The following is a 15,666-nucleotide window of genomic DNA, read 5'->3' on the forward strand; positions in this document are numbered from 1 at the left end:
TGCATCGCTTCCTCCATCTTTTCATCTAAAGCAGCCCTTTACCCTAGCGATAGGTGAAAGGCGTGGGGGGACTAGAGGTGTGACGGGTAGACGGGGAAGCACAGAGGCCCCCAAAAGAGGGTGTTAAGCACCAGATGCTCAATGCAGTGATGAGCTGCTGCTGTTTGTGTGCAGTGGGCATGTGTCGTGTTGGGAAGGGCAGGTCCTTCCTCCATTCACGTCACTCACTCAAAACTATGCGCCAGGCTCTCCTCCGCCCGGGTGGGGACTGCACCCTCGGGGAGGAAATAAAAGGGAACATTCCCGGGGAGAGAGCACAGCCAGCGCCAAGGCCCTGAGGTGGGAAGGTGGGAGTGAACCTGGAGGGTCTGAGAAGTGGCAAGGAGGCCGCCGGGCTAATGAGTCAGAGCAGAGAGCGTACAGGGCGCTATGGGCACCTCCGAGTCAGCCGGGTGGGCCTCGGGCATCCGGAGAATGGGAGTATGCAGAGGGGGCGTCTGTGGTGGGCGGAGCCTCGCTGTGGTCCCTGGGGCGGCCAGTGAGGCTGGTCCTGTGTTCCCCCCTCCCCCAGTCCGTCCTGCAGCAGCCAGCGCAGCAGGCCTTGCTGCTGGGCAGTCCAAGGGCCACCTCCATCCTCAGCTACCTGTCCGACAGTGACCTTCGGGGCCCTAGCCTGTGCAGCCGGAGTCAGGAGCTGCCTGAGATGGACTCCTTCAGCTCCGAGGACCCCCGAGACACTGAGACCAGCACATCAGCATCCACCTCGGATGTGGGGTTCCTGCCCTTGGCCATTGGCCCCAGTGCCTCCATTGAAGAGGCCCAGGAGGACCCCCCACCCCTGGGCCTCCTGCCAGACATGGCCCACCTGGCAGGAGGCTCGTTCGTGGAGCGGCCCGGCTGGCGGAATCTGGGAGTCGAGGGCCCTAACCTGCCACGGGGCTCCCCGCTCCACAGCCACGCGATGCTGCGCAGCCAGAAAGACCACGATGAAGGAGAAACGGGGGACAGAGCGGAAGGGCCGGGGGTGAGCCTCGAGAGGCCCCTGCAGGAGGTGCTGGACTTACTGAGGTGCACGGGCCCCTCCCAGCCCCGGCTCCGGGAGCTGGAGTACCAGGTCCTCAGCTTCAGGGACCGGCTGAAGGTATGCGCATGCTCTGTCTGCCGAGGGTGTGCTGACTGGGACTGGGCCCTGGGGGCGGCCAGCCCAGGCCCACCGGCCTGGGTGGGCAGTGTCTCCTCTCTTGGCAGTGAGGATAAGGGGAGCCCTCATGGGGCTGCAAGGAGGCTCACAGCCCTCATCGGGGCTCGGAGTGGATAACTGGCTCCCCATCTGGCCAGAGCTCAGCCCCGCCCCACATCCCGCCTGAGCCGGTGAGGCTGCTGCCTGGCATTAAAATCCCACACTTGGGGTGTTCTCACGGTCACAGCTGGCACCTTGGAAGGCGCCCCACGCTGAAACTTCCAGACAGGGATGCCAGGGGCCCTTCTCAGGTGGCTCTCAGAGGTGCTGGCTGGGGGCAGGTTACTTTTTTGATTTGCATAAATTTAAATGCACATAAAATAAAGTGTATCGCACCAGCACCACTTATATACCAATTAATGTATAAAGCCATGTGTTTTGTGTAGGATATACGCTGGCACTGAAGTAACAGCTCCCTGCAAAAACTCATTTCGTTTTATCCCTTCCCTGCCCCCAAGGTTACGATCAGCACAGGTGAAAAAAGGTGGGTTTTCATTCTCTGTCCAGGAACTTTAAAAAAGTTTCACTATTTATCACCACTGTGGTCTTTGAAAAGGATCTGCCTGAAGATTTCTAGAAAAAAATAATATAAGGAGTTACTTTTCTATTTCTTAACAGCGTTTTTATGTAGAACAATTTGTCAGCGTGCACACGGCCCATCACCTGTAATTTGAAAAATTATACCCACTTTACACACAGGTCTTAAAATAATACCGCAATCAGGCAATAATTTTAACCATCTTCGAGGAGGAACTGCTCTTTTCTTGGCAAACCAAGTTAGAAGAATAAAAATGATTACAGGCTATGGTTTTTAGCTTGACTTTTTAAAGAGAATTTGTGCCCGCAGGTATGTGCGCACAAATGCGTGTATTTAAATATATACTCATCATTCATAGGTTCTTTCTTTTTCCTGGGGAATCCACTGACTCGCTAAAATGTACCTCTGCCCCCCAAATCCGCACTCGCGTGACGCCGTCAGGTGCGGAGTGACCAAAAACGTGGGTCACCCGGCGTGCTCCTGGGACACGGTGACACTCGGCATCTGGTTTCAGCTCTCGTACCGCATCACTGTATTTCGTTGTCTACTTACTGCTAGGTTTTCACATGTGTGTGCATGTGTGCGTGTGCGTGTGCATGTTTAAAACGAGCGTGCTGTTGTAAACGGCCCCAGCACGGGCTGAAGCGCTGGCTAGTGTGGGAAGAGCGAGGCGGCGGTGATGCGCCTCCTGGAGAGAATACGGGGGTTGGGCGTGGGCTGCGGGCTGCTGGCTGGAGTTCATTGGGAGGCAATAGACCACACGTGGGAAGGAAGGTGTCTGGAAACAGACACACACATAAAACCCGGGCGCCCGCTGGCCGTTGGTGGGAATGCTGGGACCGGAGGCCCGCGGCTTCTGCATTTCCCCGAGGAGCCGTCCGTGGTGGTCTCCGAACTCCGGACTCCGAAACCCGGTGGTCACTCACAGCGGCTTTGCAGCCTGGTGCGGGTGACGAGCGTCACCCGGGTGTGCACGCACGGATAGAGACGTGCATTCCCTCCCCCCACCCCCCGCTGTTAGGAAAGGACATCTCTGGGGCCAGCCATGTTATTCTCTCGCTGCCCACGGTTTTGTCCTCGGACTCCACTTCTTGGAGCCCAGCTGTGCTCACAGGGCGGCAGCCGCTGAGGCTCTGCCCCGTGTGGGACGAGGCCGGGCTGGCGGGCCCGGAGCCGGGAACCGGCCCTGGAGCCCGCCACGAGGGGACCAGACCGACATCTCCAGCGGTGGCTTTCTGGATGTCGGAGGACCTGAGCGGAGGTGGCGCAGCGGCTCCGGCGCTCTGTCCCCTCCCAGTCCGGGGCGGCCTCCCGTCTCCGCTCCTTCCGCGTCTACCCCCCCGGAGAGCACACACCCGGCGTCCGCAGGCTAACGCGGCACCTCTGAACCCCCTGAAGAGGTGTCTGGCTTGACTCACACCACGTTTTTAAAATAACTTGAAATTAGTAGTATTTAAAAACGGGGCGGCTTCCCACAAAAGCCTAGGTTTCCAGTTGTTCTTGGAAACGGAACACACTGGCGACACTGGTCCCCCGTTCCCGAGTGGCAGGGGTCGGCTGCAGTGGCGTCGGACCTCCTGGGGGAGGGCCCCACAACCCCTCACTCGCTCCCGCCACGTGCCCTGCCCTCCGGGGTGTCTGCGACGAGCCGCGTCTCTCCGGATCTGTCTCCCTGGAGCATGCACACCACGCCCTGTCACTCGCCTCTCGGGGAGCGGGCGGTCCTTGAGGAGTGCCTCGCCCCGTGCCCATCACCCATGTGCGGGACGCTGTCCGGGTGGGGGTGCGAGACAGGGTGGGCGGGTCCGGCTGCCTTCAGGCCTCGCTCCGCCCACAGCCCCGCGGAGGCCGGCGGGAGCACAGCTCGGCCGAGAGCCTGATGGAGTGCATCCTGGAGAGCTTCGCCTTCCTCAACGCTGACTTCGCCCCCCGTGAGCTGTCCCTCTTTGGGGGCCCCCAGGGTCCCCGGTGAGTGCACCCGCCAGCACTGAGCAGGTGACCAGCCTGAGCTCCGTGCTCCCCGGCCGCCTCCTGGCCCGTGTCCCCCACTGCCCGATTGGCGGTTCCTTTCCTTGTTTGTTGTGCCTCCCCCTCCCCCTCCCACCCCAACTCTGCGTGGCGCGGAGCAGGTCCCCGGGGCCCAGAGTGAGCGAGGAGAGCCCAGCCTGGCCCTGGGCTTTCTACTCCGAGAGATAGGCTTTAAAAAAAATCTTAAAAAATAAGGATGGAAGAGACAGCAGGGCCTCTGACCTAGACACAGCAGTGACCGTGCTCCCGACCCCTCTGCGTAGCTGTCCACCTCGACTAGGACATCACCTTGGCCCCCCTGATCAGAGAGAGTGCTCCAGGGAGGAGGGGGCCCTCTGCTCTAACCAGAATGGTCACCTAGTTCTCCCTTCAACTCAGAAAGGACAGGACCCTGCCCCCACCGCCATCACTCAAAGAGTCGTCCAGGGAGCTCACAGCCGGCACCCCCGAGCTGGACACGCTGCTCATGGTCCACCTCCAAGTCTGCAAGGCCCTGCTGCAGGTGGCTGAGGGACCTGGGGAGACGGGGTGAGGGGGCGGCTGGCTGAGGGGCCCGGGCGGGGTGGGAGTTCTCTCTGCAGAGGGCTGGTGGGATTGAGGAGGTTCGCCCGTGAGAGGTCCAGGCCAAGAGTCGTGGGGCTCTTATGCGTCCCCAGTCCCGAATCAAAGGCAGTGGCTGGGACTCCTTCAGCTGTCGAAGCCAGAGCTCCAGTCCAAACTGGCTCAGCCTAAAGGGAGAGCGTGCTGGCGCTCAGCACCGACCAGCCCAGAGGTGGGCTTCAGGCCCAGCTGGATCTGTGGTTTCACATGTCACCACGGCCGGGCCTCTCCCCGCCTCCGCTCTGCTTGCTGGTGCGTGTTGGCTTCACTCTCAGGCAGGCTGGTCCCTTCTGGCGGCAGAGGCAGCCCCTGGCAGCTCCGGCCTGTAGCCTATGGTCCCGGCCCTTTTGGCGGAGACCCCCAGATGGCAGGCTGGGAGCAGCCCCTGGGACAGAAAGGGTGGGCTCGGGGCAGGTGGGGCCCCGGCCAAGACGACGGGCCTCATCAGCGGGCCTGTCCGCGCTGACCCGGCGCACCGTGGGCCGTTCCCCAGAAACTGGCCTCTCCCGGTCTGCCGGGGATGGTCCAGGAGTGCCTCCTGGAGGAAGCTGCGCAGCAGAAGCAGGTTCTGGAGACTCTCTCCGTGCTCGACTTCGAGAAGGCCAGCAAGGCGACGTCCGTCGAGGAGGGTGAGTCACCGCCCGCCCCCAGGGGCGGCTCACGTGAGCGGCACGAAGGGACAGGCTGTGTCTCCCTGACGTCCAGAGTTACCTGGAGCCCAGGGGCGTCTTCAGCCGGACGGACGGGGCTCAGGGACGTGCTATGGGGGCGGGGAGGGAAGGCCGCACAGGGCGAGCCGCACACGCTCTGCGGTCAGCTGTGGGGCCCCAAGCCAGTGAGTCACCCCCTGAACCTCTGCTTCGTGGGCCTCAAGACACACTCCGGGCCCCCAGCACGAGCTCAGACAAACAGTAGCTGTGACCCCAGTTCTGCCTCTGCCCCCCCCCCGGGGCCTCCCCTTGCCTGTAAGGAGAGACCGGTGACAGCAGCCGCCCCACCCGGGGAAGGTGCTTAGAGCTGAAGCCAGTCCTCTGTGTCACACTGGAGAGCGGGAAGAGGAGGCTGCGTGTGCGCCCCTCGGTGCCCCGGCCTCAGGCCCCGGTGGGGGGATCTGCGGCCCCCGGTGCCCGCTCCGCCCGCCGCAGCGAGGTGTCCGGGCCTCCGCTCTCAGTCGTCCCGCAGGCCGCGCGCAGGAAGGGCTGCCTGAAGCTGTGGAGGGCCTGCACCGCGCCCGGCGGCGTCCTGGCCTGCCCCGCCGCGTCGCTCCTGAGCCAGCTCAAGAAGACGTTCCTGCACCGCGTCAGGGGGAAGTACCCGGGACAGCTGGAAATAGGTAACTCCCTCCCCCTGCATGGGGGACCCTGCCCTGCGTCCCCGCGCCCTCGTCTCAGCCCAGCGTCCCCTCTGAGTGTCTGCATTCTCAGCAAGGCTGCAGGCCACCTCCTTTTACCGGGGGGATGGCGGAGGAGTCTGTGAAACCCCAAACATTAGTGGGGGTGCTTGTCTCTGGGGACAGACTCCGTGGCTCCCACCAGAACCCGAAAGGGGTTAAGAAGGAACCCCATGTCTGCGCCATAAAGGTGTCCCGACAGCCCCTCAGAGTGCAGGGCATTTCCTGCTAACAGCCGGAGGGCAACAGTCTTGCTCCGGGTGGTGGCTCTGCAACGTAAGCAGCTCTACGCACCTCCCGGGCTGCTCAGCCGCCCGCATATCCCCCGGCCCCAACTCTGGCCATGCGGGCGCTCGCTCCCCCAAGACCGCCCGAGCCAGGAGCACGCCCCTTCTCTCGGGGACAGGAGGTGTGGAGAGACACCCACCCATGTGCCCTTAGAGAGCCTTTAGACTGGCCACGCCGGCTAAGGGGCTAAGGAGCGCCCCCGGGCACGTCTCTGTTCCCTCACGGGCCTCCTCTGCGTCTTCTCGCCAGTGTGCCGCAGGCTCCTGGAGCAGGTGCTCAGCTGCGGCGGGCTGCTCCCGGGAGCCGGCCTCCCCGAGGAACAGACTGTCACCTGGTTCCAGTTCCACAGCTACCTGCAGAGGCAGAGCGTCTCGGACCTGGAGAAGCACTTCGCCCAGCTCACCAAGGAAGGTACGGCCGGTGGCCTCAGAGCCACGTCCACGGAGCGCGCTGTCCCGGCTCTTGGAAGCCAGTTACTCAGGGACCACAGCATCCTTCCCCTCCAGCTGTTCTTCTGAGAACCCCGACTTAATCAGACTGCTCCTCCGGCCCGTGTGTGTGATGAGGTTAGCTCTGGGGGAGGAAGGCTGCCAGCACAGAGCGAGGTTGGAGTTGCAGACGAGGGGGCACTCTGCCGGCCAGCGTCCTCGGAGTGTGGGCTGGGGTTGTACTAATCTCCAGGGCGAACTTGATCCCTCGCTGGAAAGCCTTCCTAGAGAGTCCAGAAGGCCCTTCTGAAGCCAGTCCAGACTGGCCTTGGCAACCAATGCGCTTGCTCTGGGATCGGCCTCTCCATGGCTAATGGCAGTGGCCAAACTAACCGCCGCAGGGACCCTGGGCCCACTTCCTGCGTCTCTTCCAGTGACGCTGGCAGAGGAGCTGCAGTGCACGGGGCAGGCCAAGACGGTCAGGAAGCTGCAGGGGAAGCGGCTGGGCCAGCTGCAGCCCCTGCCCCAGACACTGAGGGCCTGGGCGCTGCTCCAGCTGGATGGGACTCCGCGGGCGTGCAGGGCGGCCAGCGCTGCCCTGGCCAGCGCGGCCAAGAACAAGAGCTTTCGGGAGAAGGTATGGTATGAGGCGGGGGAGGCCACCTCCTGGCCGCAGGTGTGGGGAAGCGGAGGGAGGGAGGGAGGCTTTCTCTCTGGGAGAGAGACGAAGGTGGGAGTGACTGGGGTTGCACTCGCTGTGAGGTGTTTGGATTTGGGGGTGCTCCGAACACAAACACAGCTCTCCTCATGCTGTCGCTGTTGGCAGACCCGGCCTGGGGGGGGGGGGAGAGCTGGGTGCGGCTCCGGGCCACCAGCTGAGGAGCCCACAGAACCGCACGCCACCACACTCACCTCGGGGATCCCAATGCGACGCTATCTATCGGGCCTCTGAGATGTCACTTCTGTGCAGATGTTTCTTTCTTAGAGTTCCATCCTCACTCACTTGCAGCGAATGCCTGTGGCTGGTTGGCTCGCTGTGTTCAGTCCATTTGAAAACCAAGAAATTTGGACTCCTCCGCCTTGTAGGTTCCCGGACCTATGACTATTCTAGATTCAAGGCCCCAGCCCCTGAGGTGGGAGGAGAAGCAATGCTAGGGCCTTACTAATAGTCTCTTGGGCTCCCCGAGGGCCAGACACATCCCCACGTGCTCACGGCTTCGTGAAGCAAGTGCCGGCTTTATTTTCCAGGGAAGGGACTTGGCCCGGTGATGGGGGAGAGGGGGGCGGGGCGGAGCTGTGATTGGAAGAGGGTGACGAAGGGAAGAAAGATGCTTTTCCTTCTGGCCCGAGGGGCAGCAGAGGAGGGCGGCTCCGTCTGTGTTCGGCACTTGTTGTCCTGGCTGGACATTGGACTGGGCATGAGATTTAGCATTTTCTCTAGAGAGCAGTTTCAGAATGCAGCTCGTCAACAGTACTACACAAAGAGAGCTTTTCATTCGAGTACGAGCAGCCCCAAAAGCAGCGCTTCCAGAGACAAGTTCAGTACCGTAGGATAGATCTCGGGACTGTGCCCCTGGCCCGGAGGTGACCGGGTCGTGGCCTGATCTTGTTTAGGAACAGGTGGGGAGGGCCCGGCTTACTGCCAGCAGCTGCAGGATCAGCCGTGAGCGCTGCGCTGGGGACTCTGCTCTCGGCACCCCCTCCCCTTCGTTCACAGCAGCCTCGTTCCCCAGGCTCTGCTCTTCTACACCAACGCCCTGACCGAGGACGACGCCAGGCTCCAGCAGGCTGCGTGCGTGGCGCTGAAGCATCTCAGGGTGAGTCCGGCCTGTCCCCGCCGGCGACGGAGGAGCCTGCTTGTGGTTAACGCTCAAGGCAGTTCATTTCCAAACCGCTTCCACCAAGACCAAAGCAGGAGCTCGAAGAGCTGGTCGTGGAGAGCAGCCGCCAGCCCCGCCAGCGGAGGACGGGGGGCTCCAGGGACTCAGTTCAGAACCCTCGGATTATGTACTTTAATATCCAGAATTTTTTAAAAAGCTAAAAGCTCATTGTAGGGGGAAAAAAAGAGTGGTAAAAACACAGAAATGTGAATTATGCATCATCCCGACACTCAGAGGAAACGACTGACATCCTGGTGTATTTCTTGTCCGTGGGTGAGAGCGAGCACTGAAAATCGACAGTTTGGTATCAACAAAACTTAATGCAGTTTCACACCAGTGAACCAGTAAGAACTTCCTGTGCTAGACGGCCAGTACTTTGGAACTCTTTATGAAGGGTCCACCACAGGTGTGCCCTAACTTAACCTGCTCCCCTACTCTCTTCCTGTAGAAAACGGAGGTTCATCCTTTTCATTATACACAGTGCCATTCTGGGCATTTTTTGTGCACAAAGCTTTAACCTCATTGCACCTAGAACTCTCATTTTGAAAAAGGATTGCCAATATACTAGATGACAATAGTCGCGCATGGATTAAACTCACCCCGTTCATTCTGGAATGATCCAACAGGAAATTCTAGGCCCATCGGTTACCATCAAATAACCAGTAAGAGGACCAGGGTGTCCAGCAGAGGGCGCTGAAGGGCACCCTGGTCCTGGGCCCTGCAGAGGCGCCTGGGGGTCAGGGGTGCCTGAACTGGGGCCCAGCTGCTCCTCCCCTAGTCTGACCTGGAGTGGGGTTGGGTTGGGAAAGCAGGGAGGAGGAAGCAGGTCATTTTTCAGTTCAAGGTGGGCCTTTCGCTGGTCTGTACATCATTGCTAGGGCCTGCTTGCTGGCGGGCGTCCAGACTGCAAACATGAGACATTTGCAATGGGGCTTCTGATGAACCCGAGGCAACATAAGCAACCCAGCAGCCTTCAGCAAAGGGGCTCGGGCCCTAGAGACGACGCTGGGCTGGTCCTGCAGGGCTTACCCACGTGGATTCCACCTGCCACTCAAAGTGCCCCTAATGGATCCTCCTCTCTCCACAAGCAGGGTGTCGAGAGCATCGACCAGATCGCCGGCCTGTGCCAGTCCGACCTGGAGGCCGTGCGAGCGGCCGCCCGGGAAGCCACGCTGTCATTCGGTGAGGTCGCGCCGGACGTCTTGTGCAGTGCGGTGGGGGGCCCGGGTCCTTAGCGAGGTTGGGTTAGAGCCGCCACGGCCAGCTCTCAAAAGACACGAATTAGCACACGGGATGGGCAGTGAGCAATCCGTTTAACTGCATTCGGCCGAGGCAGGTTTTCTTCATGGTTCAGGTGGCAAAAACACTTCATTTCCTTCATGTTTCTCGAGAATGGAAGCGGATGCAAGGGACGTGACTCCGTCTTAGATGCAGGGGCGAGGCACTAGTCGGCCGGTTAGGAGTCCCCCAGACGCCCCTGCCCCCCCCCCCCGCCCCCCATTCAGCAGCACCTGACACCCAGGTGTCAGTAACTGCTGAGGCCACCTTGGCCTAGCAGAGCAGGACACACCGAGGCCGGGGACAATCCTGTGACAAACCCCCTTCCCATTGCAGGTGAGAAAGGACGCTTCGCCTTTGAGAAGATGGACAGACTTTACTCGGAACAGAGAGAAGCGGCCTTTGGCCAGGAGGCAGATGTGGAAATCACGGTATTTTAAAGAGCCTCAGCCGGTGAACTCAAACCTGGCGTCTTCGTTTCTGCTGCTGCCGTCCCCACACGGGGACTGGGCTGTGGACGGGGCAGGGGCACCCGGTGTGCGCCCCTGCAGGGTAAGCTGCCCAGAGTCGGTTACAAGGCCCCAGGGCGCAAGTGGGGCTTCGGTGTCCAAGCGCAACAAAGGGGGACGCCGCGTGTCGAAGGCTGACCTGCTTCCACTCAGCTGTCGTCAGCTTTTGGCTTTGAGAACCCGTCTCCCCCAGGACGCAGCGCCAGCCGCACTACGAAGGAGCCGGGGCCCGGCAGGTGGGGGCCCAGAATGAAAGGCTCCAAGGTGAACGTGAACTTGTCTCCTTGCACATCAGCTGGCTCAGCTCTTGTGGCTCAACGAAGACTGGGGCTGGGGAGGCCGGCAGGCCTGTGAGCTTGCTAAGGGGAGACTGATGTAAGGAGTCATTCCCATGGCAGCAGCTGTCACCTAGGGGACCTGGGAGAGCACACACAGCCAGGCCTTCCATGATTCAACTCTTAACCAGAGCTACAGCCAATGCCTGGTGGCAGCCTGCCGCGCACGGACCTTGCTGTCCTCACGTTCGACAGCGAAAGGGAAGCAGCAGCCTCGTGCCCTGTCAGGAAGGACACTCATTCCCTTCGACCTCTCGAAACTCAAAACTCAACTTCTGAAGCAAGTCAGCTTAGGGCCTGTCATGTAAATTGCTCCAGAACCTGGTGTGAAGATTTCACCGAGCACCTTGCTTTAAAGAATGAAAATGAGTGTCCTATTTAAGTCTGTTAGAGGACCCGAGGGTGTCCCGAGCAGTTTGTGTTCACAAGGCCGGCGCAGGCTGGGGTTTGACCCTGCCTGTCGGCGACGGTCTGGGAGGACTCTGTAACTTAAACATTCCCATTTACACGTCCTGTACATATCTTGTGCTTTTCCACTTGACTTAGTATTTATTTGCCTTGTTTATATGTTCAACTCTCTGAAATTCCAATTAAAAAAGAAAAACCACCCACAATTTTTATTGGTGTTTCACTCCCCCTGAAACAAGTCAATAGTGGCTGTTTCCCCAAATACCCTGCTGGGGGGAAGAGCTGTCCCTACTACCCCTGAGTGCGGCCCCACAGGGCGGTTGTCCCCCAGAAGCAGGCGCGAGGGGGCGCTGCACCCCGGGCAGCTCCATACGCCCTCTGCTGTCAGGCACCGTGGAGGCCTCGGCCCCACCCGACGTCTGTTCCAGTCACACACGTAGTAGTCACTGTTCCCCGCCCAGGCAGGTGCCGCTTCATAAAAGCTCAGACGCTGGTTTTTTTGTGCGTGGAACCAAGACGGACACGACAGTGGGCGTGACGACTGCCGCCGGCGTGCTGTGTGGTCACGGGAGCGCGGCCATGTTTGTCCCCAGCCCCGTGGAGCCTGCCAGGGGCCAGAGCACGGTTTGCTCAGCGGCAGCTGGAAAACCTTGAAGGACACAAGGGAACTCTTTGCACTTTCTTTGCAACATTTCACAAGCCTGAAACTATTTCAAAACCAGAAGCCAACAAATCACCTTAGGGGAGACTCACCCATAGTTTTGTGCAAGAAAGACAGACTACATGCATTTCGTACTTTGTTATTTCCACGTGAATCCGACAGCGAGTGGGACGGCCCGGGGGCACTGAGATGCGGGGACAACCGCCGTGTCTCGCGGGCAGGGGGCCAAGGCGCGCGTCCTTGAGGCCTGAACAGCTCTTCGAGCGCCTGTGAGCCTGCGAAGTGACCCCCAGGGCCCGTTCGTCCCGAAGGTGGGTTCTGTGGTTGAGGCAGTGGGCTGCAGCCCAACATGTTCGGGGAGCCCCCGGTCGGCGGGGGCACCCCCAGCCCGCAGGCCCCACGGCTCCAGGAGGCCCCGGTGGCTCTTAGACCTGGCAGTGCACCGCCTCCCTCGGCAGCCGCCACCGCTCGTCGGGTGGACAGAAGCGTGCATTGCGCATCCTGGTTTAGGCCCGTCAAGCAAAGAAATGAGAAGCACCCCGATCCATGTTCTTTAGAAAAAAAAATTTTATTGTTGCAACTAAAATGCAAACCCATCATTTATATGGCAAGTTGGACAACTGTGCAGTCTGACAGTTCTGCGAGGTCACAGAAGACCCTGAGACGCGCCCCCCGCCCCACCCCGTCATGCAGCCACGGATACACACACCGGAAAAGGCATCATTCCGAAACACCTCGCTTTTTTTGTTTGTTTTTATTTTTGTAAAAATGTTTTATTCCATGGCCATTGTAAAAAATAATGACCCGCTGAGTAAATATTGGCTTAAGGCATATAGCAGAGCAGCTTGCTACTTCTCTAACATACGTGTAACAAGATGGAGGGCCATCTGCTTCCCAAGGGGAGGAGGGCGAACCAGTACATCCACTTTGAAACGCTACTATATGTACACACCCGAACTACTACATACATGTACAGGACTTCGGAAACAGACAGACGAGCCCAACTCAAAACGCTCACAGCCTGGCACCTCGGCCGCACCCACACCTCACGGGGCTCCGCGGGGCTCTGCCTCGGGTGTTCCCTCCCCGGAATCGCGCTACGCGGGCTCCTCACACGTGAAAGGCAAAATGTGAAAATGCTGGCAGAAGGGCAGCTCGTGAGTGACAGCTGCCTTTTTTCTCGTTAAAAAGCCACTTAACGTGGAGGTCGTAAGTCCCCCACGCAGGAAGAGTCGTGAGCACCATGGGTCCCCAGGGCTCCAGGGCAGGGGCAGGCCCGCCTCGGTCAGCACGGCCCTCCCAGCTGTGACGGCAGCTAGCCGGCTCCAGGGGACCGTCACATCCAGGATGCTTCAAGAAGTGTGGTTTCCAACAGTTGCCTTAGTTCCACATTACGGTCGTCTCGAGGAGAGTGTGAACTTGGGATGGAGGAGGCTGACCCCGAAGGTGCGTGAGCAGGAGACCCTGCTTGTCTAGATGTCCAGAGCGTGAGGTGTGACTCCGGCTGCCCGTCCCTTTGGAATGTCCGAGTTACAGGGGGACCCAGCTGGACCAGCACAGGCCGGGCGTCACCAGGAGGTCGCCAGAGTGTCGTGCCAGGAATCAGGCGAATATCTGTTACTGGAAAACATCCCTCCGGTGCTGAACAGCAAGCAGTTCGGCGCTGGCCCTAGGAGCCACAGCCACGCAGCAGTCTGGTCACGCAAGGGCGGACTGGACTTACACACGAGGGCACCTCAGGAAGCAGGGATCCCAGCACGCCGAGCACGCGGCACCCGGCCAGGGCACGAGAAGACTGAACATGCATTCTGGTACACGCGGGGAAAGTGGGGCGGAGGGCAAGGGTCTAGCAGGTAAAGCTGGCGGGGGGGCGGGGGGGGGTAACCGGGCCGAGTCCTCCCCCGTCCTGTATGGTGAATATCCAAGTGTTCGCTATACATTATCCCACTGCTCCGCAAACACAGGCCAAGCCTCCTCTCACGTCGCCCGCAGTGTCACCGAACAGCCACTGCTCACGGCCGCCCACCGTCCTAGCACTGGCCCGACGCGGCAGGCGCACTGCAAGGTCCCACGCTCCCAGCACTACCTGAGGGTTTATTATTGTATTTTTTGAGAAAGCCTTTGATGCAAGGCTGACATCAAAAAACTCTAATACATTATTGGTTTAAGAAAATGCACTAAAGACACCTCTGGGGGGAAAATAAAAAATAAATAAATACGGAGTGGAGAGGCTCCTGGCATACCGCCCCCGCGGAGTCCACCGGGAGGTGCCGCGTGCCGCCCGCCTGGGGCGCGCACGGGCCGCCCTTCCTGTGTGCCGCCAGCATGGCCCTCTCTTTTGCTCTCCTCAAAAACTGGGTTGTGGATTTGGTGCTCAGAGGAGGGGGGGAGACGTAAAAGAAAAAGGAGGAAGACCGACAGCCGGGAGCGCAGCTTTAGTGCGGGGCAGAGGCCCTCCCCGCCCCCGGCCCGCCTGCTCGCCGGGGCGGGCTCCGTGAGCGGAGGCTGGCAGTGGGGCGGAGGGGGCCGGGCTGTGAGTTGTTGCTGGACAGACAGTGGGATGAAAGCGGACACTTCCCGTCGAGCCCGGACCCGGCCGGCAGAGCTGCGGGCCTGGCGCTGACCCGGCCTCCCCCAGACCCCCTCCCCGGACACTCCGGTGGAAGGGCCTTCGATTTCTTTTTCATAACAGCCCCTGCCCCTTCTAAAAATCATCCCTAAGGGAAAAACTGTGTGTTGTTCAACCACCCGATGCACTCAGAGGTGGCTGCTTGAAAAGAGGTAAAATTTTGAAATGAGGAAGTCTCGGGGGGTGACTCCCACGAACACGGTTTTGAAGCCGTCTGGGTCCCTTCCCCTTACTTGAACAGCGACCCACCTCTTGGGTGCGCATTTCCACTCCAAACCACACAGGAACCGGCTCCTTCTGGACCGCAGTGGCGGGGTGAGAAGGGGGACCTCTGTCCCGGAGGCAGGGGGCTCGAGGAACCCCGCTTTGGAGGATGGCTGCTGAGGGCGGGACATGGCAAGAAGGGGGCAGTAAGAAGGGACCGATGGAGAAGTGCGTGATGGGAAACCAGCGGGGACACCCTGAGCGAAAGCACAGCAGGTGTTGTTCTCCAGAGATGGCCTTTTGCTGTTTCTCCTTCGAAAGCCGGGAAAGCCGGCAGGAACCTCCCAAGCTCAGTACGCGCGCAGCAGAGGAAGTGACTGAGCAAGACAGCGCCCCAAACCCTCACGCCGTCCTCTCCAGAGGACTCCGCGTCCCTCAGCGCGGGGGAGTCCTGCCCTGGGAAATCAGACAGAAACTGTGTATCGGATCACACCACCTAAGGGTGTAGGGAAGTTTCCCAAATGCCTAGTCTTTTTTTTTGTTTCCCAGAAATAACAAAAAGCTGCTTTTTATAAAGGTTAAAAACAACAATGTGTTGTAATTGTACTTTTTTCAAAAACAAACAAACGAACAAACAAATAAAAAAAAAACAAAAACAAAAGAGAGAGAGAGAGAAAGAGAGACAGATGTATTTGGCATATTCTCTACGTAATCCTGAATAGGTTAAGGCCCTGAGATTGGATGCTTGTGTTCTTGGGACCACAGGGCTCCTTAAAACCCCAGTGCATCAATCCTCAGTTGTCTCTTGTTAGCCCTTCACAGTTCCAGACTCCACGCCTTGATCCGTGTCTCCCGAGACTGGCTCAGACCCCCCGCAGCCCCGGACGCCGAGGCCGGGCTGCTGGCCAGTGCTCCCCGTGCTCGCAGCCCGGCCGGCACGGCCGTCAGTGGAAACACACCCGGTAGCAGAGGTACGCGCCGGCCGTGAGGACCGTGGCCATGCACACGTTCACCAGGAAGGGCTTCCAGTGAGTCAGCGCCTGGTCCTGCTCCTCCGTAGGTGGCGACGGCTCCCCCTGGGTAGGACCTGCCCCGGTGGCCCGCCTTCTGACTTCAGTGTCTTGACTCGTGCTGAGGAGTGGGGGGAGGGCAGAGATGGGTTACTCGCTCTGAGGACGACAGTGGCAAAGACGCTATAATGAGGGGACTCCCGGGAAGAAATGAGCCACATGTAAACAGTTTAGCGATGC

The 15,666-nt window shown here is 59.8% G+C and overlaps 2 protein-coding genes across 5 annotated transcripts in view; one reads left to right on the forward strand and one right to left on the reverse strand.

The window, feature by feature from the left end:
- Positions 1-11,123, forward strand: part of RIPOR3 (RIPOR family member 3) — a 60,701-nt gene extending 49,578 nt beyond the window's left edge. For all 4 annotated transcript variants that reach the window (XM_045833421.1, XM_045833424.1, XM_045833423.1 and 1 more), the window contains 10 exons: positions 572-1,141; positions 3,616-3,746; positions 4,185-4,308; positions 4,900-5,035; positions 5,578-5,739; positions 6,334-6,495; positions 6,947-7,149; positions 8,246-8,329; positions 9,484-9,574; positions 10,007-11,123. In XM_045833421.1, the coding sequence (XP_045689377.1) occupies positions 572-1,141; positions 3,616-3,746; positions 4,185-4,308; positions 4,900-5,035; positions 5,578-5,739; positions 6,334-6,495; positions 6,947-7,149; positions 8,246-8,329; positions 9,484-9,574; positions 10,007-10,110 (1,767 nt within the window). In that variant the 3' untranslated portion in view covers positions 10,111-11,123. The remainder of the gene's footprint in view (positions 1-571; positions 1,142-3,615; positions 3,747-4,184; positions 4,309-4,899; positions 5,036-5,577; positions 5,740-6,333; positions 6,496-6,946; positions 7,150-8,245; positions 8,330-9,483; positions 9,575-10,006) is intronic.
- Positions 11,124-12,135: 1,012 nt separating this feature from the next.
- PTPN1 (protein tyrosine phosphatase non-receptor type 1) overlaps positions 12,136-15,666 on the reverse strand; it is a 59,478-nt gene continuing 55,947 nt past the window's right edge. Inside the window, exon 9 of the mRNA XM_045832914.1 lies at positions 12,136-15,547. Coding sequence (XP_045688870.1) covers positions 15,361-15,547 — 187 coding nt within the window. The 3' untranslated portion in view covers positions 12,136-15,360. The remainder of the gene's footprint in view (positions 15,548-15,666) is intronic.

Source organism: Phyllostomus hastatus, unplaced genomic scaffold (genome assembly GCF_019186645.2).
Source record: "Phyllostomus hastatus isolate PE091 unplaced genomic scaffold, TTU_PhHast_1.1 phas_contig_17, whole genome shotgun sequence".
NCBI lineage: Eukaryota > Metazoa > Chordata > Mammalia > Chiroptera > Phyllostomidae > Phyllostomus > Phyllostomus hastatus.